Raw genomic sequence first — 26,221 nt, forward strand, 5'->3', positions numbered from 1 at the left:
TAATCCCAAGCAAACTTCAAAGTCCACCAGGGCTTGGTTTCGGAAGCAGTCCTGGAAGATTCTGGAGAAGTCGTTAAAGATGCCTATTTAACTCTCCACTGAAAACCTTTGGTGGAATTTCCAGTAGGCGGTTGTAGAATACAAGCCCAAGAATATACCTTATTAGTGAACTGGAAGTCATTGTCCATCAGGAATGGGTAAGGGTTTATTAAGAATGCTGATGTCCAGCTTTACATCACATTTGTCATTCAAGTTGAAAGAAAGCTACTAGATTCTAAAGATGCTTTCTTGAAGAGGTTTAGTAACTCTGAGACTGCAATAGTTAATAAAGGTGGCATTTTGTGTAGAGTTTGGAGAAATCCCTTCTTATGTAAGTTGTATTGAGCCTTTTAAATTGTGCTTGTTTCATTGGTTTATTGCAAACACCACATTGTACATTTTTCCCCTGGGGGTTTCATGTTGATTGCAACTGAATATGTGCTTTAAATACTCTGTACATCTTTATTTTCAGATTATTGTTATGTTCCAACTTTATACGCAGTTTTCAGTGGAGGGGGATGTATTGTATCTAAAAGACATCTATGCACTTTCCCGTTTTTCAGATTTGCCTCTTGTTTGGCCATTCTGGCTTGATTTGAATGTGTTGTCACCGTTCCAATTCTTCAGCCTTCAGAGCTGGAAACTGTTCATTGCTGACTCGATGGCTACACGTAACATGTTTTTATCATTTGCATTCAGGAAAATATGGACTTCACAGTAATAGGATGTAGGAAACCTAAACTGTGCTATTTAATAACAGTGAATTAGCTAACTTGTTAAAAGCAAGTCAAACAAGGCTTGTTCCAAAAATGAATCCGGAGCGTCTGACTCCAGCACATCTCCTCATCAAGACTGGCACGAACAGCATCGGTCTAGTTGTATCGGGCGGTTTATCTTTGTTCAGCCTATTGTGCTGCATACATCTCTTTTTTTTTTTTAAAGGGTTATTTATGTCATGTATTGAGTAGCACACAGTTTAGAAGTCTATTTCACTGCAGGAAAGGCTAGGGGCAGGTACTCTTACTTAAATGTCAGTTTTTGTTCAGTAGATTTGTCCTAATGTTGAGCTTCTGCTGCTGTGATACATTACAGGGAACCTAACATCAGGATTTTCATGTATAAGGTGCAGCCACTATGAGGCACAGTGTGTACATACCATTAGTGGGCAGCTCGGGTGTTTAGGCAGCGAAATCCAACTTTATAAAGTTTGAAAATTCGTGCACTTTTTGATTGACGTGTGCACCGCTCTCCTAATGTCCGGGCGGGTTTATGCACGTTTATCCCCGCCACCTGTTCCTCCCTCTCTCCTGTTGTCCGGACGGGTTGTGCACGTGTATCCCCCCCCCCCCCCCCCCCTCCCGCCACCTGTTCCTCCCTCTCTCTGGTTGTATTCAAATTTCTCTCTTCAGAAACATGGCGCCAGAGTTGGCACCTGCGCATAGCGCTTATCTCCGGCGCCATGTTTCTGAAGCCCGCAGTAGCTAGCATTACCTGCAGCAACGATATCGTGCCGCCCCAGGACACCATGACCAGGTCTCGCAGCACTGCCGTCACTGGGTCATGTGAGTCCATTGTGAACTTACCTCACCTGACCCCCAATGTCGCTGGCAGGCTGCTGTCGGCTTTTTCCTGTGGCGTCCCGGTGTCCTAAGCGGCTGCTGTGCTGGCACGGTGTCCTGGGGCAGCACGATATCGTAGCTGCAGGTAATACTAGCTACTGTGGGCTTCAGAAACATGGTGCCAGAGATAAGCGCTATGCGCAGGTGCCAACTCCGGCGCCATGTTTCTGAAGAGAGAAATTTGAATACAACCTGAAAGAGGGAGGAACAGGTGGCGGGTGGGGGGGGGGGCGGGGATACACGTGCATAACACGCCCGGACATTAGGAGAGAGGTGCACATGTCAATCAAAAAGTGCTTGATTTTTGAAACTTTAGGCAGTGAAATCCAACTTTATAAACACCCAAGCTGCCCCCTGATAGTATGCACTGTGCCTGATAGTGCCAGTACTGGCTGCACCTTATACACGAAAATCCTGATAATAATAATTAATTTATTCATTTATATAGCGCTATTAATTCCATAGCACTTTACATACATTGGCAACACTGTCCCCATTGGGGCTCACAATCTAAGATCCCTAACTGTATGTTTTGGAGTGTGGAAGGAAACTGGAGTACCCGGAGGAAACCCACACAAACACAGGGAGAACATACAAATTCCTTGCAGATGGTGTCCTTGGTGGGATTTGAACCCAGGACCTCAGCGCTGCAAGACTGCAGTGCTAACCACTGAGCCACCGTGCCGCCCTGATGTTTGGTTCCCTTTTAACAGTTTGTCAGTACTTGTTCTTAACTATATAAACATTACAGGGCATTTGAACAAGCACATGACTGAATGTGAAAGGACTGATTAGGAGAACAGCTCTGGAAAATGCAGATGCTGGGGGCCTGATGATTTTGCATGACTAACAGGTCAGGAGCTGAGAAGGAAGGAGGTGAGCAGCTGACTACTCTATAGACCGTAATGGGCTGGAGAGAGATGGCTGGCATCTCAAGAGTTAGGGTACCGTCTCACTAAATGACGTACCAGCGATTCCGACCACGATACGACCTGGTCAGGATCACTGGTGCGTCGCTACATTGTCTCTGGTGAGCTGTCAATCAGGCAGATCTCACCAGCGACTCATGGAACGATGCTGCGCTTGGTAACCAGGGTAAATATCGGGTAACTAAGCAAAGCGCTTTGCTTGGATACCCGATATTTACCCTGGTTACCAGCATACACCGCTTACAGGCTGCCAGCGCTGTCTCCCTGTATACGTAGCTAGGGTACACATTGGGTTACTAAGCAAAGCGCTTTGCTTAGTTACCTGATATTTACCCTGGTTACCAGCGTACGCTGCTTACACAGTCGGTGCTCGTTGGTCACCCGCCGTCAAACACGCCGATGTGTGCTGCACAGCGGGAGACCAATGAGCAAAAAATGAACCAGAACAGTGTGTAACGATCAGTGATTTCACAGCAGGGGCCAGGTTGCTGCTTAGTGTCACATACACAGCGAGATCGCTGATGAGGTCACTGGTGCGTCACAAAACCTGTGACTCGGCAGCGATCTCGCTATGTGAGAAGTACCCCTTAGGCTGGGGCCAGATGAGCATTAGATGCAATATGCTAATTATCCTCGCCTCCAGCTCTGCTGCCAGCATGAGCAAAAAAGGCATCAAAACTGTGTGGCATTGACCTGGTCTCTAATCTGAGCTGCTCTTAATCTGCGATATCTGTGGCTGGTGACTCGGATAAACTTATCCTCCGCAGCAGAGGCGACTCTTGGTCTTCCTTTCCTGGGGCGGTCCTCATGTGAGCCAGTTTCTTTGTAGCGTTTGATGGTTTTTGTCACTGCACTTGGGGACACTTTCAAAGTTTTCCCAATTTTTCAGACTGACTGACCTTCATTTCCTAAAGTAATGATGGCCACTCGTTTTTCTTTACTTAGAATTTGTATTATGGCAAGAAAAAAACAGCTAACAGTCTATTCAGTAGGACTATCAGCTGTGTATCCACCAGACTTCTGCACAACACAACTGATGGTCCCAACCCCATTTATAAGGCAAGACATCCCACTTATTAAGCCTGACAGGGCACACCTGTGAAGTGAAGACCATTTCCGGTGACTACCTCTTGAAGCTCATCAAGAGAATGCCAAGAGTGTGCAAAGCAGTAATCAGAGCAAAAATTAGTTACTTTGAAGAACCAACCTAGAATATAAGACATATCTTCAGTTGTTTCACATTTTGTTTAAGTATTTCATTCCACATGTGTTAATTCATCGTTTTGATGCCTTCACTCTGAATCTACAATTTTCAAAGTCGTGAAAAGAAAGAAAACCCTTTGTATGAGAGGGTGTGTCCAAACTTATGGTCTTTACTATATATATATATATATATATATATATATATATATATATATATATATATATATATATATATATATATATATATAATATATATATATTTATTTATATATTAAAAAGGGATAAACAAAAGAAAATTACTAAACCTGTGTCACGGAAGTGGCTCAGATTTATGATGGAAGGAAGGCCTCCAATAAAGGTGGAACAATTGTAAACGGCAATGTACCTTAGTGGGCATTGAACAACGATCATAATTTGGCAATTGCTTTTATTATCACAAGATACGCAAAGCTCGCCTCTGGCGAAACATAGCAGGGCTGGCCATAACATGTGGCTTCAGTTTCTGAAAAATTAGGAGATTGCCAATTTTCAGGATATCTTCCCCCTGTGGGTCGCAAAAAAAAAAAAAAAATTACATTTCTATAGATAGGTAACATGATATGGATAGCATCATCCAACTGGTCAATATTAATTTGGGTCTGATTCTCAGGCCTCACATATATAGATAGATATTTTTATTATTATAAAAAAAATCACATTCTTCCTCTTGGGAGTGCAAAGCTGAAAATCTGCCTCACGTTAATATCGGATTAATACAAACCCGAATATTTTTTACTACTTTTTTACCACTGGTGTCCAAAAGTCTGGGAAAATCTTTGAAACTCAGCAGAGCTGACTTCATAGGTGACAAAAGTGGCACTTTCCGAACTCTGTATGGACAGATTCCAGTCTTCATGTGTGGACTGGTACATCTGCTGGATAGAAATTACCTTGCTCCCAAGAGGTTTTACTTCAGTGGAGCTTGAAGTATAAGCTCTCCTACTCTGTTCTCCAGTCATACAGTGGGTACGGAAAGTAGTAAGACGAAAAAAGGAAAAATCAGCTCACCCAGATCAAATGGAGACTCCGATGAGGGACAGGTGCACGGTGAGGCCGGCCCGGGCAGGGAACTCCAGGAAAAAGGAAAGAATCCAGCACTCGTGTCCAAGATGTATAGTAAAACTTGATTTTTATTCAGATTTCCATAATAAAACAGATATGGATCATATCCAGAAGTATAAAAAGGTCCCCATAGAAGATGAGATAAAATGACAGGGATTACGCGTTTCGAGCTACATGCTCTTAATCTCAATCCATATAGATTAGAAAACCAAATGCAGATTTAAAGGAAAGGGGAGGGGGAGGAGAAATAAAAACGGATATGACACCATAGAGAGAAAAGAAGGAAAAAAGGTCAGACTTATGTACAGGCAAATACCACCGGTATATATCAAAGCATAGTTGCTATACATATCGCATGAGCAGCAAAACACATATAAGTAGAATGGATATTATGACAGCGATATGCAAACACAAAAACATATCCATAAATATATATCCATAAATACGTATATATGCATATCACTAATTTTTACCAAACTCATAAATTCCAACTTACATCATATGATGGAGAGAGTGAAAAAATGTTATTATTTTCATTTTATAATTTTGTAGAAAATGCAGAGAGAAACTTGTCATAATTCATGAATTAAAATAGGGAGTGTTAATATACAGAACATCCATATATATATGAATCCATAAGGAAGAACACACACTAATATAGATCAGATGAAAAACAACATTTTATCCAAAAAATAATATATCACAATTTAATACATTAGTATATATTCCTTAGTTCATCCCTCAAATTCATACCGTGGGGGGCTCTGGTCTCCATTAAAAAAATCCATCTTGCCTCTTTCCTGCGCATAATTTTTGTGATATTGCCCCCTCTATATGGTAGCACAATTTTTTCAATAGTATTTACACGGCAGCTATTCGTGCAGCCACCGTGAACAGAAATAAAATGTTGTGAAGCACCCGAAGGGCTTCTGCTGCTTCTGTTACAAGCATCATGTAGGTGTTCTGAAATCCTTTTTCTTAGACTGCGGCCAGTGCTCCCAATGTATTGAATGTTACATACATCACATGTGATAAGATAAACAACATGAGTTGTGCTACAGTTAATAAAAGAATTGATATTATATTCATTTTTTGTTACACTAGATACAATTTTTTTCGTATTGGACATATACTTGCACAAACCGCATGTGGGTATGGAAAGTATTCAGACCCCTTTAAATTTCTCACTCTTAGGTTTCATTGCAGTCATTTGGTAAATTCAAAAAAAGTTTTTTTTTTTCTCATTAATGTACACTCTGCACTCCATTTTGACAGAAAAAAAGCATAAATGTAGAAATTTTTAAAAATGTATTAAAGAAAAACTGAAATATCACATGGTCATAACTATTCAGACCCTTTGCTCAATCACTCATATTTAAGTCACATGCTGTCTATTTCCTGGGGATCCTACTTGAGATGGTTCTATTCCTTCATTGGAGTCCAGCTTTGATTAATTAAACTGATAGGACTTGATTTGGAAAGGCACACACCTGTCTATATAAGACCTCACAGTGCCTGTCAGATCAAATGAGAAACATGAGGTAAAAGGAACTGCCCAAGGAACTCAGACAGAATTGTGACAAGGCACAGATCTGGCCAAGGTTACAAAAGAATTTCTACAGTACTCAAGGTTCCTAAGAACACAGTGGCCTCCCTAATCCTTTAATGGAAGACGTTTGGTACCACCAGAATTCTTCCTACACCTGGCCGTCCAGCCAAACTGAGCAATCGTGGGAGAAGAGCCTTGGTGAGAGAGGTAAAGAAAAACCCCAAGATCACTGTGGCTGAGCTCCAGAGATGCAGTAATTAGATGGGAGAAAGTTCCACAAAGTCAACCATCAGTGCAGCCCTCCACCAGTCTGGCCTTTATGGCAGAGTGACCCGACTGAAGCCTCTCCTCAGTGTAAGACACATGAAAGCCCACATAGAGTTCGAAAAAAAACACATGAAGGACTCCCAGACTATGAGAAATAAGATTCTCTGGTCTGATGAGATGAAGATAGAACGTTTTGGTGATAATTCTAAGCGATATGTGTGGAGAAAACTAGGCACTGCTCATCACCTGCTGAATACAATCCTAACAGTGAAATATGGTGGTGGCAACATCATTCTATGAAGGTGTCTTTCAGCTGCAGGGACAGTACGACTGGTTGCAATTGAAGGAAAGATGAATGCGGCCAAGTACAGAGATATCCTGGAAGAAAACTTCTTCCAGAGTGTTCTGGACCTCAGACTTCGCTGAAGGTTCACCTTCCAACAAGACAATGACCCTAAGCACACAGCTAAAATAACAAAGGAGTGGCTTCAGAACAAGTCTGTGACTATTCTTGACTGCCCAGCCAGAGCCCTGACCTAAACCCAATTGAGCATCTCTGGAGAGACCTGAAAATGGTTGTCCACCTACGTTCACCATCCAACCTGACGGAACTGGAGAGGATCTGCAAGGAAGAATGGCAGAGGATCCCCAAATCCAGGTGTGAAAAACTTGTTGCATCAGTCCCAAGAACTCATTGCAGTAGGTCAAAAGGGTGCTTCTACTCAATACTGAGCAAAGGGTCTGAATACTTATGACAATGTGATATTTCAGTTGTTCTTGTTTAATAAATTTGCAAACATTTCTATATTTCTGGGGGGGAGGGGGGTTCTGTCAAGATGTAGTGCAGAGTGTACATTAATGAGAAAAAAAAATGAACTTTTTTGAATTTACCAAATGGCTGCAATGAAACAAAGGCCCAGTGCCCACGCTCCGTATTTTGACTAAGATTTTCAGAACTCTGCAACAAAATCTGCATGTCCATTGTGAAGCCAGCAAAGTCTGAGAATTCAGAAGTGCTGTGCCCATGTTGAGAATTTTTCCCTTGTGTATTTGGTGCAGATTTCTTTTTTGCTGCACCAAATCTGCACCAAATACGCAAAGGAAAAATAAGCAACGTGGGCACAGCATTCCTGAATTCTCATAGACTTTACTGGCTTCACAATGGACATGCAGATTTCTGAAAATACGCGTCAAAGCTACACAGCGTGGGCACTGGGCCAAAGAGTGAGAAATTTAAAGGGGTCTGAATGGTTTCCGTACCCACTGTCATTAATCCCATTCGTTTGATGTGGATATGATCCCTATCCAGAGATGTCTTATGGATTTTATAATGTGAAGAAATCCAATTTGTGGTTTTGGTTTAATTTGTGTTTGAATATTTCTACTATTGATTTTTCAGTACACTGAGGTGAGACTATGGGCAGGGTCTTGCACTGGCCCCTCCGTCTTCCTCCAGTGTTTGAATGACAGGGCACTAATTTGTCAGTGACCTTGCTCCTGTTTCAAATCTGGCACTGGAGTAGTCATTGCAGTAGTCTCTAATACAATAGTTTGTCTTCAATAACAGCCCACTGTGTAACATCAACCAGCGCAGAAGTGACAAGACATATTTTCAGTGCTCCGGATAAATTGCCAGTAAAGGCAACTTGGCTGTTAATAGTATAATAAGCACTTGTTTAGTGGGCTTTACATGTGTAGATTGAGAACTTGAAGTAATGATGTTTTAGAGGCGACTGCGCATGTGCCGTTGAAGGTGCCATTTTATTGGAGATCAGCTTTATTGGAGACTACTACAATGACTGCTTTGGTGCGAGATTTGAAACAGTTGACTGGTCACTGACAAATTAGTGCCCTGTCATTCAAACATCAAAGGCAGACGTAGGGGCCAGAGCAGGAGGAGAAGACCCTTCACAATGCGTCATAAAAAAACAATAAGAGAGGAACGCGCTGTGATGATACCTGGTGGTAAGAATTAAACAATTGTGTTGGAGGCTGCTCACCTATTATGGTTGCGCACCCCTGCACAACCCCGGTTAAAGTCAGAGGAATAGTCCGCGTAAGCTGGTGGAATCCGTGCTGGCTGAATCCCCTCAACCGCCGCTTAGATCTTGCTTCCAGGTAAACCACGTGATTGGGGAAAAGCGGGAGTGCATCACCACAGGTGCTGCTTCACGACTGACACTGGCCCGATGGCTCAGCAACTTCAGGTCCTACTAAAACTGGTGAAACGCTGTGTTCCCAGGGCTGCTCCTCCCATTAATCCCTTTGTTTGGATATAGCATATAGAGGAGCCAACATGACGGTTATCACCTGATGAAGACCGCATATTGCTGTCGAAGCGCGTTGTGGCCGTTAGAGGGTTGTAATAATAAAAAGGTTTGTTCTTTTACCATTTGAGTAAATCGTTTTGTTCCCTAGCGCTCCACCTGACCACCATCTTTGCTTCTCACAATGCTTCCTAGGCGCACTGAAATATTAGTAGAAAGCTTCACGTTAATTGAACAAAAAACACAAATCAGATATTTTCACCGCAACTATCAATTTAATCAGTATTACAGTGCCATTATGGCAATGTCTGTACTTCAATTTCCAAAATCCTGCTGACAGTTTGTCTTTAACTCCTTAGCCTAGAATGCAACTACTGCACTCACTGGACCAGTGTCTGGTGGTCAAAAAGCAAGTCAATTGCAAACTTGCTTATTTTCATCCCAACATCACCAATTTCATAGTGTTGGAATACCACTTCAACCACTAACAAAATAACTGTGTGCTGTCTTACAGATGTAGTGCTCTTGCAGTCCAGTCACTTAAATGTCTGTAAACCTGTTAACTCACATTACTTTTGCCGTCGCCGCCCTCTTCTATGTCATTTCTGCCTATTACATTCCTATGCTCTGCTTAAAGGGGTTTTCCATGTTTTCAATATTCAAAACACAACCTGGAATTGCCCACTAAAGTGATTTAGCCTGTACTGTTCAGCTCTGTACACAGTTTACATTTGGCTGAAATTGATACCAGTTGATTGTTGCTAAATGTTGCGCCGCTCCCCAATAAAATATTGATTACTTATTCTAAAAATGTCACTTTAGGTTATTTTCAGCATAAGCTGTCATGTGCTTTGTACATTAGGATTGGCTCCATGTCTCACTGTACATTTTCCGTGAGCTCATCACTAAAGATGTTGCCCATGCATTGCTCACAAAAAATAGAGATCATACTGTTATCACTATCTTTCACATACACACAAGCAGCAGGTTAGCATGCAACATTACTGGGCATTGTAACTGTGAATCCAGATTGTGAATGAGCAGACACTTGGTAAAAGGCAGCTGCACTGTCTGTGTGCCTCTCTTCCTCTCTTTCTCTTTTAGTTGCTTCCTCCTCTATCCTTTCTCTTCTCCATGGGCAGCAAGTATACTAATCCCTGAGTGAGCTTAAAGTCCACCGGGTCTTTTAAAATAGATTTTAGGCTAGGGTTACACGTGGCGACGCACCAACGATCCCTCCAGCGATCTGACCTGGCAGGGATCGTTGGTTTATCGCTATATGGTCTCTTGTGAGCTGTCAATCAGGCAGATCTCACCAGTGACCAGCGACTCGTGTAACGATGCTGCGCTTGGTAACCAGGGTAAATATCTGGTAACTAAGCAAAGCGCTTTGCTTGGTTACCCGATATTTACCCTGGTTACCAGCGTACACCGCTTACAGGCTGCCCGCGCTGGCTCCCTGTATACGTAGCTAGGGTACACATCGGGTTACTAAGCAAAGCGCTTTGCTTATTTACCCAATATTTACCCTGGCTACGTGTGCAGGGAGCCAGTGCTGGCAACCTGTAAGCAGCGTATGCTGGTAACCAGGGTAAATATCGGGTAACCAAGCAAAGCGCTTTGCTTAGTTACCCAATATTTACCCTTGTTACCAGCTGCTTACAGAGTCGGTGCTCGTTGGTCTCCCGCCGTCAAACACGCCGATGTGTGCTGCACAGCAAGAAACTAACGAGCAAAAAATGAACCAGAACAGTGTGTAACGATCAGCTATTTCACAGCAGGGGCCGCATCGCTGCTTAGTGTCACACACAGCGAGATCGCTGATGAGGTCACCGGTACGTCACAAAATTTGTGACTCAGCAGCGATCTCATGACATGGAATACAAAAAATACATAGTGACAAATACAGACATCTATAAACAATTAAAAGCACAAAAGCATTTGAGTACAACCCACATTAGAGTACTATTTTTGGTCCACACTGAAAAACACTTGGTGTTCTACCAGATTTGTCAGCCTGACTCCATCCACTAACCTTCTTTTTATAGCCATGGCTGTGTATTTTTCAATGTCTCAACCAGATGGCTAATTTTTCATGCTACAAGATCTGCAGGATCTCCTTGCACAGGTTATCAGCGTAATCTAATTTGTCCATCTACGAGCCTTTTTGTGGTATGATCACAGGGATATTTTAGGACCTGTGTATATCAATTTGTGGGTTTTTGAGTGTGGACCAAAAATCGTACTCTAATGTGGGTTGTACTCAAGTGCTTTTGTGCTTTTAATTGTTTTTAGATGTCTGTATTTGACACTATGTATTTTTTGTATTCCATGTCATGTGTGGCTTTTTATGTGTGATTTTCTCATGTGTGATTCAATAAGAGATTTCGTGTTTGATACTTCATATGTGGTGATCCCACTTCATTAGATACGTCTTTTTTTTCTTCCTTTTGCCACGATTGTACTCTGTACCTAGGAGATCCCACTTTCAGGTGGTGCCATCCCTTTACTCCTTCTTCTTCAGTAGCGATCTCTCTAGCGATCTCGCTATGTGAGAAGTACCCCTTAGAATGATGTCAGAGCAAATGATGAATTCACTTTGAAGCAGAAGGGGGTTTATTGTGCTACCGAAGAAGGGATTATAAGTGCAAAAGAGAAAAAACCCACACAAACCGCTATCCCTCTTGGGGTTTCCGGTCTGACTGACATTAGCAGGGAGGAAGTAAAGGACTGCTCCTTCTCTGTCCTAAACAGAAATATATGGAACGTGTGGCCTGCACATGAATAGAGGTAATAATAAACACTGCAAACCCAACTTTAAGGCAAGATAAGACATTGGATATGCACCTCAGTGTATAAAGTCATATCACCAAAAGTGGTCATTAACCCTCAGTCCGGTACCCCACTGCACAACCAGCTCTGTCCTCACCTATTGTACCCTCACCTATTCCCTGTAGACTGTGAGCCCTCGCGGGCAGGGTCCTCTCTCCTCCTATACCAGTCTGTCTTGTACAGTTAATGATTGTTGTACTAGTTTTTACGTATACCCTTTTTCACTTGTAAAGCACCATGGAATTAATGGTGCTATAATAATAAATAATAATAATACTTTTACGTATTTAAGATTGTGAAATTATACAGGCTTCCTTTAAGAAAACACACTTGTCATATACCATTGACTTAAATTCTAAATTGGTTAATTACTTGTTAATATGTAGAATGCAATCAGATACAAAGTGGAACATCCTGGTATGGTTAGTTTCCGGTTTGTGTATGGCTGGTCAGCTAATGCAAAGTTTACCACAGATTTTTGTACACTAGTATTGATGATTTAGTCTATGTGGCCACGTTGCGTATTTTCATGCAGTTATTCTGTGATCTGCACCGCAGCGTAACTGCATGCATCCTGCGTCCCCAGCACAATCTATGAAGATTGTGCGTAATCCATGCCCACGTGGCGTATTAGAACGCAGCGCTTTGGCTAGTGCCGAAGCGCTGCGTTCTAAGAAGTGACATGTCACTTCTTTCGTGCGCTCTACATGCAGCCCCCGCTCTGTCTATGGGAGAGGCTGCATCCAGAGCGCATGAAATCGGCTTTTCAGTACCCACTGTTTCTGCAGCGATTTGAAACGCACGTGTGCTGTTCAAATCACTGCAGAAATTTCTGCTGGGACAGAACGCAACGTGGGCACATAGCCTAAAAGTCACAGAAGAGTAAGCTAAAATACTGACCTATTGACCATGTACACACTGTTGAATCAATAATCAGTTGGATAAGCTGCTCTGGTGTTTCCATATCACCTATAAACTTTACACAGTCAGCTGTTGTATGTTTTTATTAACGCTCCCATGCATATTAGATTAAGATCAGCCAAAGCTGCTGATATCGGAGGGACCAACTGAAAGTCCATTGTGTATAGTGGCCTTCCAACTCTACCTAGGCAGAAGATGTCTGGGAGATTAGTCAGGCAGATAGCCTTTCTTAAGGCCACTTCAGACCTAACGAGATCGCTAACGACATCGTTGCTACGTCACAGTTTCTGTACGAAACAGCGACTTCACCAGCGATCTCGTTATGTTTGACGCGTACCAACGATCCGCCCCCTGCTGTGAGATCGTTGGTCGTTGCTGAATGTCCTGGGCCATTTTTGGCTCGTTGGAGTTTTGCTGAGCAGGATGGATCTGTATGTTTGACACCTACCAACGATCTAGTTAACGACCTAGATGAGAACTTAAAGTGTGACACCTAGGCGTGTAATTGCGTCACCTTTTCCGCGCCCCCTCTGCAACGATTGGTTGGCACTGAGAACAGTACTGCGTTCTGTTTGGGTATCGCTTCATGCTTTGTTCCTTTTTGAGCCTTGACTTGAGGCTAGAACCTGCGACTACACCCAGATTCATTCGTACTTTGTTTCTGATTGCTTGCTTGCTTGCTTTTCGGATAGAAGCTGAAGTCGCAGGTTCTATGCTCAAAGCAAGGCTCAAAAAGGGACAAAGGATGAAGCGATACAAAGTTGCCTTCTAGGCCAGCCGCCTAATCAAAACGCAGTATTGGCCACCAATCGGAGCGGAGGGGTGTGGAAAAGGTGACGCATATGCACGCCTACGTGGCTTACAGCGTCAAACACTACGCCCCTATTCGAGGTCAGAATCGTTACATAGCTGCTGTGTGACAGGGTCCCAACGACCAACGAGATCGTTATATAGGTCGCTGCATCGTTACTAAAGTAATTGGGAAAATGACTGTGTGACATCTTACCAACGATCTCACCAGCGATTTAACAACGATCCGGAAACTGTGATGTAGTAACGATCTCGTTATGTGTGACTGCACCTTAAGGCTATGTGCACACTAGAAAAAGGATTTTCTTAAGAAATTTCTTGAGAGTGAAGGATTAGCGCACCTGCGTTAAAAAACGCACCAAAAACGCACCTCCGTTTTTACCGCGATTTGGTGCGTTTTTACCGCTGGTTGCTCCCTGCGTTATTGTGCCATTATCTATGGTAACTAACGCAGTTAGCTGCAGAAAAGAAGTGGCATGCTCATTCTTTTTCTTAAAATCTACTGAAAGAATTTTCTTAAGAAAAAAACGCAGTGTGCGCACAGCTAATTTTTTTTGCCATAGGTTTGGCTAGGGAATGTCTGCAGAAAGGTTACAAGAATTTCTCAAGAAATTTCTGCAGCAAAAACGCACCAAAAACGCAGGTAAAAAAATGCAGGTAAAAAACGCAGTGTGTGAACACAGCCTTAGAGCTGTCTCTGCTCTCCATATGGTAAACACTGAAATATTTGTGGAAGCAGAACGTTTATGGGTAAATTCACACAGTGCGTTTTTCGCGGTGTTTTTGCGCAGTTTTCGGGTGCGTTTTTGCTCAGAAAACTGCATGACTTTGCTTCCCCAGCTAAGTCTGAGTTTTCATTTTTGCTGTCTGCACACAGCGTTTTTTTCAGCTGCGTTTTTGTGCTGCCACAAAAACGCAGCATGTCAATTATTCCCGCGTTTTTTACTGCGCTTTTCATCCATTGAGTGCAATGGGATGTTGAAAGACGCAATGAGAAACGCAAATTGTTATTATAGCTGCGTTTTGGTGCGTTTTTCTGCGTTTCTAAGACCAAAAGCGCAGCTATAAACGCAGGAGCTGGGTAGTAAAGTGACGTGTACAGGAAGAGGATTCCTTCTGTCAGTAAATACAGAAGCGTGAATCCTCCCGGTACCGTCACCGCTGCGTCCACCTCCCGTCCTGTGCATGTATCCTGCCGTGCGGCGCCATGTCTGGGCGGGAGGTGGAGGCAGCTGCGAAATCAAAAGTGTACAGTAGAAAAAAAAAAAATCATACTCACCTGTCTGCAGACTCCCGGTGCCATGCCCGCTCCCAGATCCTCCTGCCGGTACCGCCGCTCCGGGTGTGTGCAGTCTCCCCGGGTACGAATGCCTGCAGGATGCAGGACCTGGCGATGGATCACCTGACACAGTCACCTGACGCATCAGCTGATCGTAAGTCTCGGGCTGATGCCGGCGCCCGGCCGGTTATCAGCGGATGCGTCAGGAGACTTCATCCCTGATTACCGGCAGCTGCTGCAGCGATCGGACGGGATCAGACTCCTCCAATCGCTCTAGGAGCTGCCGGTAATCAGCACATAAGTGAGTATTATTTTTTTTTTTTTTTTGCACCGATGCATCTGCTGATTGTATTAACGGCTTTTATACAATCAGCTGATGTGTGATGTGATTCAGGCACTTGATCCTGACACATCATCTGTCGCTTTGCCTTCCAGCAAACCGATCAGATGATATTGGATCCGGATTGGACAGCGCGGGACCCTTGACCCAGGATTACTGCGGAGGGGGGGTTCTTTATTTCAATAAAGATGGAGTCACTAATTGTGTTGTGTTTTATTTCTAATAAAAATATTTTTTTGTGTGTTGTGTTTTTTTTTTTTATCTTTACTAGAAATTCATGGTGGCCATGTCTAATATTGGCGTGACACCATGAATTTCGGGCTTAGGGCCAGCTGATAATATACAGCTAGCCCTAACCCCATTATTACCCAGCGAGCCACCCGGCATCAGGGCAGCTGGAAGAGTTGGATACAGCGCCAGAAGATGGCGCTTCTATGAAAGCGCCATTTTCTGGGGTGGCTGCGGACTGCAATTCGCAGCGGGGGTGCCCAGAAAGCATGGGCACCCTGCACTGTGGATTCCAATCCCCAGCTGCCTAGTTGTACCCGGCTGGACACAAAAATTAGGCGAAGCTCACGTCATTCTTTTTTTTTTTTAATTATTTCATGAAATTCATGAAATAATTAAAAAAAAAGGGCTTCTCTATATTTTTGGTTCCCAGCCGGGTACAAATAGGCAGCTGGGGGTTGGGGGCAGCCCGTACCTGCCTGCTGTACCCGGCTAGCATACAAAAGTATGGCGAAGCCTACGTCATTTTTTTTGTTTGGGGGGGGGGGGGGCAAAGAACTCCTGCATACAGTCCTGGATGGAGGATGCTGAGCCTCATAGTTCGACAGCTGCTGTCTGCTCTCCTGCATACACTATTGGATGGAGGAAGCTGAGCCTTGTAGGTCTGCTCCCTCTGACTCTCCCTCCAGCATACAGTCCTGGATGGAGCATGCTGAGCCTTGTAGTTCTGCAGCTGCTGTCTGCTCTCCTGCATACACTATTGGATGGAGTATGCTGAGCCTTGTAGTTCTGCAGCTGTCTGCTCTCCTGCATACACTAGTGGAGAATGAAGAACATATTGAAGAAGGAAATGACATCAGACCTTTTTTTTTTTGTTCACTGATAAAAAACGCATAAAGACGCAGTGAGCAAAAACGCAGCAAAGCGCAGCAAAAAACGCAACAAATCGCGGCAAAAACGCGTGCGTTTTTGGCCGCGTTTATTTGACGCGGGTGCGTTTTTGTGCGTTTTTTGCGGCAAAAAACGCACACAAACGCAGCGTCAAAAAAACGCAGTGTGTGAACCTAGCCTATATGTGTGAGGAATTTAGGAGAGATATCTGATGTTGTTCCAACAGCTGTGTCATGTTTGTCTGGCTTAACAGCTGAAAAGCAGGACTACCTGTTACCACTCTATTCTGCCACTGCTAAGCACTATATTCTTTTCCAGTACTCCTACTAGCACAAGAATAATATTCATTCACTTACATAGTGGCAATAATTCCACAGCGCTTTACATACATCCGCATCACTGTCCCCGTTGGAGCTCACAATCTAAATCCCCTATCATTACGTCTTTGGCATGTGGGAGGAAACTGGAGAACCCGGAAGGAAACCCTTGTTTAGCTGTGTTACAGAAGCCTTGCACAGGATTTGTTTCCTGATGACTAAGCGCCCTTTTTGTATGACTCCACTTATGGTAGTCCGTTGATGGAATGGTAAAGCGGTAGGGCATGCCTCACCAGCCCTCGGAATCGCAGGCTGTGAAGAAATTTGACATTGATACCCAATTATTTGTAGTTTAAGTGAAACCTTATTCTGATTTTTATTTCACAGATTCCAACTTCCTGAATGAGAAGAAAAGGCGAGACCGTGAAGAACGACAGAGTATTGTTCTTTGGAGGAAGCCATTCATTACCTTGCAGTATTTTTTTCTTGAAACTTTGATAAACTTGAAGGAATGGAGCTTAAAGTAAGAATTTTATCTCACTATGCTAATAAATCATGCTTTGACAATAGACTTTGCGGTGCAGTGACTTTTAGTTATAGGAGCTATAGATAAGACTTTACAGAATAACATATCGTATAACATACACCAAGAGGATTGATGGCCCTGCTTAGCATCTTACAATCTATCATCTGCACTCACATAGGACTTTACTCTGTAAATCAGGGCTGTGGAGTCGGTAAGCCAAACCTTCGACTCCGACTCCGACTCCGACTCCTCAAATTCTCTTGCACCGACTCCGGCTCCGGCTCCGACTCCGACTCCTACATATATTGCTTATAGTTAGGTGAAAAATTTATTGTAGTACATGAATATGTGTATGTGAACATCAGACATTTAATAATTTTTATGATACAATAATCAAGATATTTGGATAGAACATAAAATATATTTATTGGAATACAACTTTAGAACACAAAAAACTGTAATAAATTGTAAATATGTAATACACTATGTAATATACAGTAGATTACATATATATCTTGTGTGTGTGTATATACACTGTATATATATATATTATATATATTACATATTTACAATTTATTAGTTTTTTTGTGTTCTAAAGTTGTATTCCAATAAATATTTTATGTTCTATCCAAATATCTTGATTATTGTATCATAAAAACAATTAAATGTCTGATGTTCACATTGTACTACAATAAATTTTTCACTTAAATATAAGCATTATACTAAATGTTGTTATTTAGTAAAATATTCAGCACATTCTGCATTGCACTCCTGTCCCCAATTTATTATATATTTTAGGAGTCGGAGTCGGTGCATTTTATACCGACTCCGACTCCACCAAAATGAGCTCCGACTCCGACTCCACGACTCCGACTCCGACTCCACAGCCCTGCTGTAAATAGTAAACCTACCTCTAGCTATAACTGGAGAAGAAATCATGTAACTCATTTATAGTACAAGTTAGTAAGGTGAAATATCTAAAAAAAATTCTTAACGGGGTTCTATCTTCTGGTGGAAGTCTGCAATCATTCTGTGACTGCAGACTTCTGAATCCTTATAGCACGCACGCTACAGACTGCACAGTCACGGAACAAATTGCATATATGCAGTCATGTGCCAATTAGACTTAGGCTACTTTCACACATCCGGTTTGAGCAGTGCGGCTCAATCCGGCTGTGAAACCTATGCAACGGATGCGGCGAAAACACTGCATCCTTTGCATAAGTTTTTACATGCGGCCCGTCCGTTTTTTTTTCTGGTTGCGGCACGCTACTGAGCATGCGCAGCGGAAGAAACCGCATGCGGCGACCGGATGCGTTTTTTCTGCATCGCACCGCATCCGGCGTCCATAGGCATGCATTGAAAAATGCGCCACAGCGGCCGGATGCGGCGCGATGCGTTTTTTTTTGCCGGAGCAAAAAACGTTGCAGGCAACGTTCCATCCGGCCGCGGCATCGGCTAAATCTGCCGCATGCGGCAAAAACCGGACCGAACGCAAGCCCATGCGGCACAATACGGCACTAATGTAAGTCTATGCAAAAAAAAAAACGCAACTGGTGGCAAAAAAAAAACGGTTGCGGTTTTTCTGCAGAGTGCCGTATTGTGCCGCAGAGCAAAAACCGGATGTGTGAAAGTAGCCTAATTCAACCCCACTTAAAACAAAGTAATTAAGTGAGTGCAAGCAAATCTAGTCACAATGTGACTGAAAATATGCAAATTGCATACTTATGGAGATGTGACCTCTAGCAACATTGGAGAATCCTGACAGCGCAGTGTGTACACTGTAAGGATTCAGAAGTCTACAGTCACAGAGTGACTGCAGACTTTCACAAAGACCAGACAACCCCTTAGGCTATGTGCCCACGCTACAGGATTTACCGCGGATTTTGCCGCGGATTTACCGCGGATTTGCCGAAAATCTGCAGCAGCAGCACTTCCAAGCCATTTCAATGGCATTTTGGAAATGCTGTGCCCATGCTGCGGATTTTTCCGCGGCGGATTTGCCGCGGATTTTGATCCGGAAAAATCTGCAGCATGTCAATTGTTTGGTGCAGATTTGGTGCGGATTTTTGGCTTTGAATGGGGAAAAAAAAAAAAAAAAAAAAAATCCGCATCAAAATCCGCGGCAAATCCGCGGTAAATCCGCGGCAAATCCGCGGGTGCGGATTTGCCGCGAAAGTCGCGGATTTTCAGGCAAAAAAATCCGCAGGGACATTCTAGCGTGGGCACATAGCCTTAAACTGTTATTGGACAGTGGTGTGTTTTTACCTTGTTCTTCTATCTGAACTCTTCCTTATCTTTTCTGGTCACTTCTGCTTTTAGCAGAACCTGTTTTAACAGAATTTTACAGAGTTGCTGATTAGCATTTCCGAAATATTTGTATTATAATTTTCTTTTAATGGGAAAGTTCAATTTCAAATGTAGTTTACATGTTCAATTCTGTTACATTTCAAAAAGGCGAGGCAGGCAGAACCTACGGATTGGTAAACTGTATTGCAGGCAACCATGGCAAGTAGAAAATTGCCTGTGATCACCAGGTTTAGCTCCCTGACCTCTAAGGGTAAGTTCACACAGTGCGTTTTGCGCGGCGTTTTGTGCGTTTTTCGGGTGAGTTTTTGCTCAGAAAACTGCATGACTTTGCTTCCCCAGCAAAGTCTGAGTTTTCATTTTTGCGGTCTGCACACAGCGTTTTTTTTTTTTTTTAGCTGCGTTTTTGTGGTGCCCACAAAAACGCTGCATGTCCATTATTTTTGCGTTTTTCACTGCGTTTTCCACCCATTGAGTTCAATGAGATGTTCAAAAACGCAATGAAAATCGCAAATTGCCAATATAGCTGCGTTTTAGTGCGTTTTTATGACTAAAAACGCAGCTATAAACGCAAGGGGTGGGTAGTACAGTGACATGTACAGGAAGAGGATTTCTTCTGTCAGTAAACATAGAAGCATGAATCCTCCTGGTACCGCCACCGCTGCTTCCATTTCCCGCCTGGTGCCATGTCCGTTCCCGTGCAGGTGGTGGAATCTGCTGCTAAATCAAAAGTGAACAGTAGAAAAATGTCATACTCACCTGTCTGCAGACTCCCGATGCCATGTCCACTCCCAGCTCCTCTTCCCGGTACCGCCACCCCCGCTCTCGATGTGTGCCGGCTCCCAGGCACGTACGATAGCTGCAGAACCTGGCAGTGATCACCTGATGTGGTCACCTGACGCATCAGCTGATCGGAAGTCTCGCGGTGACGCCGGCTTTTTACCGCCTGGCCGGCTATCAACTGATGCCGTCAGGAGGCGTAATCAGCTGATTACCGGCAGCTCCTGACGCGGTCGGACGGGAGTCAGCACGGACGTGTGTAGTTGTTGTTTGTTTTTTTTTTTGCACTGATGCATCAGCCTAGACTGTACAGCGAGCGAGTGACAGATTCCCCGGCGCTTGCAGTCAGTTCATGACAGCTGCAGACAGACCGGGCTGATCTCCGGAGTTCAGGTGAGAGCACCGGAGATTAGGCCGGGATGTCTGCAGCTGTCATGAACTGAACCGCAAGTGCCGGGGAATCAATCACTCGGCGCTCGCTCGCTGTAAAGTCCAGGCTGCACGCCAGAGCTCAGGTGACAGCTCCGGAGTGCAGTGCAGATACCTGAATCCAGGCCTGGCATTACTGGAGATTTCTCCGGTAGCCAGTCCGACACTGCACAGAAGTGTGTAGTTTTTTTTTTTTGCACTGATGCATCAGCTGATTGTATAAAAGTCGTTTATACAATCAGCTGATGTCATACTATTCACGTCCTTAAACCTGACACATCATCTGATCGCTTTGCCTTCCAGCAAACCGATGATATCGGATCCGGATTAGACGGTGCGGGACCCTTGACCCAGGATTACTGCGGAGGGGGGTTCTTTATTTCAATAAAGATGGAGTCACTAATTGTGTTTGTGTTTTATTTCTAATAAAAATATTTTTCTGTTTTTTTTTTTTTTTTTTTTTTTTTTTTTTTTTTTTTAATCTTTACTAGAAATTCATGGTGGCCATGTCTAATATTAGCGTGACACCATGAATTTCGGGCTTAGGGCCAGCTGATAATACACAGGTTTCCCCAACCCCATTATTACCCAGCGAGCCACCCGGCATCAGGGCAGCTGGAAGAGTTGGATGCAGCGCCAGAAGATGGCGCTCCTTTGAAAGCGCCATTTTCTGGGGTGGCTGCGGACTGCAATTTGCAGTGGGGGTGTCCAGAAAGCTTGGGCACCCTGCATTGCGGATTTCAATCCCCAGCTGCCTAGTTGTACCTGTTTGGACACAAAAATTGGGCGAAACCCACGTCTTTTTTTTTTTTTTTTTTTTTTTAATCTTTACTAGAAATTCATGGTGGCCATGTCTAATATTAGCGTGACACCATGAATTTCGGGCTTAGGGCCAGCTGATAATACACAGGTTTCCCCAACCCCATTATTACCCAGCGAGCCACCCGGCATCAGGGCAGCTGGAAGAGTTGGATGCAGCGCCAGAAGATGGCGCTCCTTTGAAAGCGCCATTTTCTGGGGTGGCTGCGGACTGCAATTTGCAGTGGGGGTGTCCAGAAAGCTTGGGCACCCTGCATTGCGGATTTCAATCCCCAGCTGCCTAGTTGTACCTGTTTGGACACAAAAATTGGGCGAAACCCACGTCTTTTTTTTTTTTTTTTTTTTTTTTTTAATTATTTCATAAAATTCATGGAAAAAAAAAGGGCTTCCCTATATTTTTGGTTCCCAGCCGGGTACAAATAGGCAGCTGGGGGTTGGGGGCAGCCTGTACCTGCCTGCTGTTCCCAGCTAGCATACAAAAATATGGCGAAGCCCACGTCATTTTTTTGGGGAGGCAAAAAACTCCTGCATACAGTCCTGGAAGGAGGATGCTGAGCCTTGTAGTTTGGCAGCTGCTGTCTGCTCTCCTGCATACAGTCCTGTATGGAGTATGCTGAGCCTTGTAGTTCGGCAGATGCTGTCTGCTCTCCTGCATACACTATTGGATGGAGTATGCTGAGCCTCGTAGGTCTGCTCCCCCTGACTCTCCCTCCAGCATACAGCCCTGGATGGAGCATGCTGAGCCTTGAAGTTCTGCAGCTGTCTGCTCTCCTGCATACACTAGTGGAGAATGAAGAACATATTGAAGAAGGAAATGACATCAGACCTTTTTTTCTTATTTTCTTTTTTTTTAACAATCTTTAATGGCAATGTTCACTGATAAAAAACACATAAAAACGCAGTGAGCAAAACCGCAGCAAAAAACGCACCAAAACGCGGTAAAGCATGCGTTTTTGCCGTGGGTACGTTTTTGTGCGTTTTTTTGCGTCAAAAACGCAGCGTCAAAAAAACGCAGTGTGTGAACTTAGCCTAAGTGTTGAAAAGCTGGTGGTTTTCCCCAACTATAGGCTGGTGTATGTAGGAGCTTCCTGCTATCAGAGGGCACTGTACATGACCATGTTGGCAGTGGTGATAATTCTACATTAACTAATATTTTAGACCGGTTTCAGATGTCAGTGTTTAATCAGGTACCAGTCACACATGGTTATGGTCATACGTGTGTCACACGTGTGACATCAGTGTTTGCATACGTGTGACAGGTACCGGAGAAAACACGGGTCTGTGAAATAAGATGATTTTCCATATTTACCTACTGTCTCCGGCTCTGCTGCCTCCCGCTCCTGACCCCCGCTCATTATATTCATCGATTATTCACCGCACTCAGGACCTGGAAGCCAGAGCATTGCTGGAGACAGCGCTGGGTACCGCCGAGGACAGCATTGCGGGGACAGGTGAGTGTTCTGCAAGCACAGTGACATCCAGGAGGTCATTAGAATCCCTAATGAACTCTGATGACATCCTGATGACCCCTGCGACATCTGCACCACAACTTCACGGGTTCATCAGAGATCATTGGGAACTTTGAGTCACCGATGCTGTCCCCGCGATGCTCCAGGTTCTCAGGACACAGGACACACACACACACACACACACACACACACACACACACACACACACACACCCAGGACACACATATGTATTCACACATAGCAGACACACATGGATACACACACATTGCTGTATACTTACCCAGCGATGCGGTCCCCGGAACTGAAGTCCCCAGCGCTGCTCCTGCTTCCAACTCCACAGGGCATTGACTATTCAGTGAGTATAATGAGCGATGGTCAGGAGCGGGAGACAGCATCTCTGCAGAGAGGTAAATATAGAAAATCTTTTTATTAAAAAGACCTCTGTTTTCTCCGGTACGTGTCACACGGATCACATCAGTGTGCGATCCGTGTGACACCTGTGCTGTCGGAGAAAAAACAGACATGCCTGCGTGTGTGCGTGCGGGGTCATGAGAGGTCACACGGACGTGAGAGTAACAGCAAATAATAACATAGGTACGTGTGGCATCTGTGTTAAAAACGGATGTCACACGGACGTCTGAAACCAGCCTTAGAGGTAGGGACTAGTGTTTGGTGAGCGTGCACGCCACAGCTCGTTACTTGATCGAGCCTCGAGAAAATGCTTGAGTTTCCCATTATGCTCAATACTTGAGTCGCATTGGAACAACCCAATTCTCGATCGGTTAACGAGCAGTGGTGAGCACGCTTGTCCATCACTTGTAGGGACAGCTAATTGAAGGAGGTTAGAATGGCTGCTGTGATTTCGTCAAGGGCAGAGGAATGGTTGGTGTAACTAGATGGGGAAGAGAGCAGTTGATTATTGGCAGCTATGACTGCCAACAGTCAAGGGGGAGGCATAGCTACTTCCACTAGACAAATGGAGCATGTGTGCTGTCACTATTAAGGGAAGAGGGGGCAGGGATTGGTGCCGTTACTAATCAAGTAGGGTGGATGGGTTCTGTCACTAGTCAAGTGGGAGGGGAGAATACGGTCATGAGGAATGAAGGTGTTGTTTCATGTTAGTGGAGGAAATGGTATCTCCAAATAGTGGAGGGAAGGGCGTTGTCTCATGTCAATTAGTGGAGGGCAGGGTGTCTCCACTGGTTAGTTAGTGGCGGTAAGGATGTCTTCACTGGTCAGTTAGTGCAGGGAAGGGTGTCTTCACTGATCAGTTAGTGCAGGGAAGGGTGTTGCCACTGGTTAAAGAGTGATGGGAAGTATACTGGTACTGGTCATGGGGTAGAAGAGAGGATAGTGGTCTTAGGGAGGTGAGGGGGTTGCTATTACTGGTCAAGGGGGATGAATAGATGGTGTTACTAGTCAAGGGAAAAGGTGGCTGCTGTCACTATCAAAGGAGGAATGGGGGATTGCTATTATTACAAGCCAAGGGGGAGTAGGGGCAGCTGGTGTCATTAGTTAGAGCAGAGCTAGCATTTTCACTCTTTATAGGGCGGCACTGTGATGACTTCTAAAGATTAGGCTGAAGCTGCTGTAGAATGAAAGACACATTTTCTGGTTCATTTAAAAAATCTTATTAGTTGCTAAAGAAAGCTAAGTTAATTAGTTTTCCTTTTAACATTTAGATTCATTTTTCTTTTAAATAGTTGATCATGTTAATATACTGTACTTATAAACAAAATTGATTTGTATTGTCTTCTTGAAGACAATGCTGTATTTAATATTTCCATATAGTTTTTGTATGTATTAGTCAACGGTAATTGAAAGGTTCAGGGATTTTACCCGTTTTATCTGATGTGACTACAAGGAACTTGATTTTTGCACAACCACCATTTTTTGCAGATGCCTTGGAAAACCATATTTTATTAAATAATTTGTATACTTGTATTTTTGTAAAACGTAAGTCAACATGTCAACATTTGACATCTTTGTGGAAAAACTAGCAAAGGACAACAGCTCATAATTTTGATATGAGCACATTAGCAGCATTCACTGTAAACTCTAAAATGATCATTATATCATAAAAATCATTGCCACATTAATATTTGTTTTAAGGATAGGGAAATACTGATTCTCACGGACTGTTCTGGCATTGCTGGACTGTTGGCAACCCCAGTGATGGGTGCAGTAGATAGATTTGGTGTAGGTGCTCTGTAATTCTATACGATGATGCATTTTAAGCACACACACTTAGAAGAATAAGACTCACGGTTTCAGGTTTGTTTGGCTTTTAAAGGTCAATTGGATAATGTGAAATTTGTAGGTGATTTCCTGTAATAATTTCAAACTTCAAGTGTCTTGTTACCTAATACAAGGTATTATATATTTGATAGACTGAGTCAGTCCTTTCTATTGTTCCATTATAGTTCAGCAAATTGGCCAAATGTTTAATGGAACATTGTAAAACATTGCCTTTTAATATAAAAATAGCTGGTGAATGCTACTTCATGTGACCTATGTAACCTTATTGTTAGGCTTTGTTCACACTGAGATTTTTCTTTTAGCAGTTTTGGACCAGAAACTGAGCAAAAACACTCCAGATCCTCCTCAAAAACTCAAAACTCCTCATGAACTTGGCTGTCTACTTTAGAAGCTGAGAAAAAATACTCTGTGTGCACATACCCTTAAGGTGTGTCACACAGCGACGCAATAGCAATCACGACCAGCGATCTGACCTTATCAGGATCGCTGCTGCATCGTTACATGGTCGCTGGTGAGCTGTCAAACAGGCAGATCTCACCAGCGACCAGTGACCAGCCCCCAGCCAGCAGTGACGTGCAAGCGACGCAGCAGCGATCACGACCAGCGATCTGACCTTATCAGGATCGCTGCTGCGTCGTTACATGGTCGCTGGTGAGCTGTCAAACAGGCAGATCTCACCAGCGACCAGTGACCAGCCCCCAGCCAGCAGCGACGCGTGGAAGCGTAACTAAGGTAAATATCGGGTAACCAAGGAAAGCACTTCTCTTGGTTACCCGATATTTACCTTAGTTACTAGCGTCCGCCGCTCTCACGCTGCCAGTTCCGCCTCCCTGTTCTCTGTACTCCTAGCCAGAGTACACATCGGGTTATTTACCCGATGTGTACTCCAGCTACGTATGCAGGGAGCTGGCATTGGCAACGTGAGAGCGGCGAACGCTAGTAACTAAGGTAAATATCTGGTAACCAAGGAAAGGGCTTCTTGGTTACCCGATGTTTACCGTGGTTACAGCTTACCGCAGGCTGCCAGACGCCTGCTCCCT

General features: G+C 43.8%; 1 protein-coding gene across 1 annotated transcript in view; it reads left to right on the forward strand.

Moving 5' to 3' along the window:
* The window catches only part of LOC142301705 (vacuole membrane protein 1-like), a 144,732-nt gene that overhangs the window by 43,423 nt on the left and 75,088 nt on the right, over window positions 1-26,221 (forward strand). The window contains exon 4 of the mRNA XM_075342754.1: window positions 16,980-17,115. Within this exon, the coding sequence (XP_075198869.1) occupies window positions 16,980-17,115 (136 nt within the window). The remainder of the gene's footprint in view (window positions 1-16,979; window positions 17,116-26,221) is intronic.

Source organism: Anomaloglossus baeobatrachus, chromosome 1 (genome assembly GCF_048569485.1).
Source record: "Anomaloglossus baeobatrachus isolate aAnoBae1 chromosome 1, aAnoBae1.hap1, whole genome shotgun sequence".
NCBI lineage: Eukaryota > Metazoa > Chordata > Amphibia > Anura > Aromobatidae > Anomaloglossus > Anomaloglossus baeobatrachus.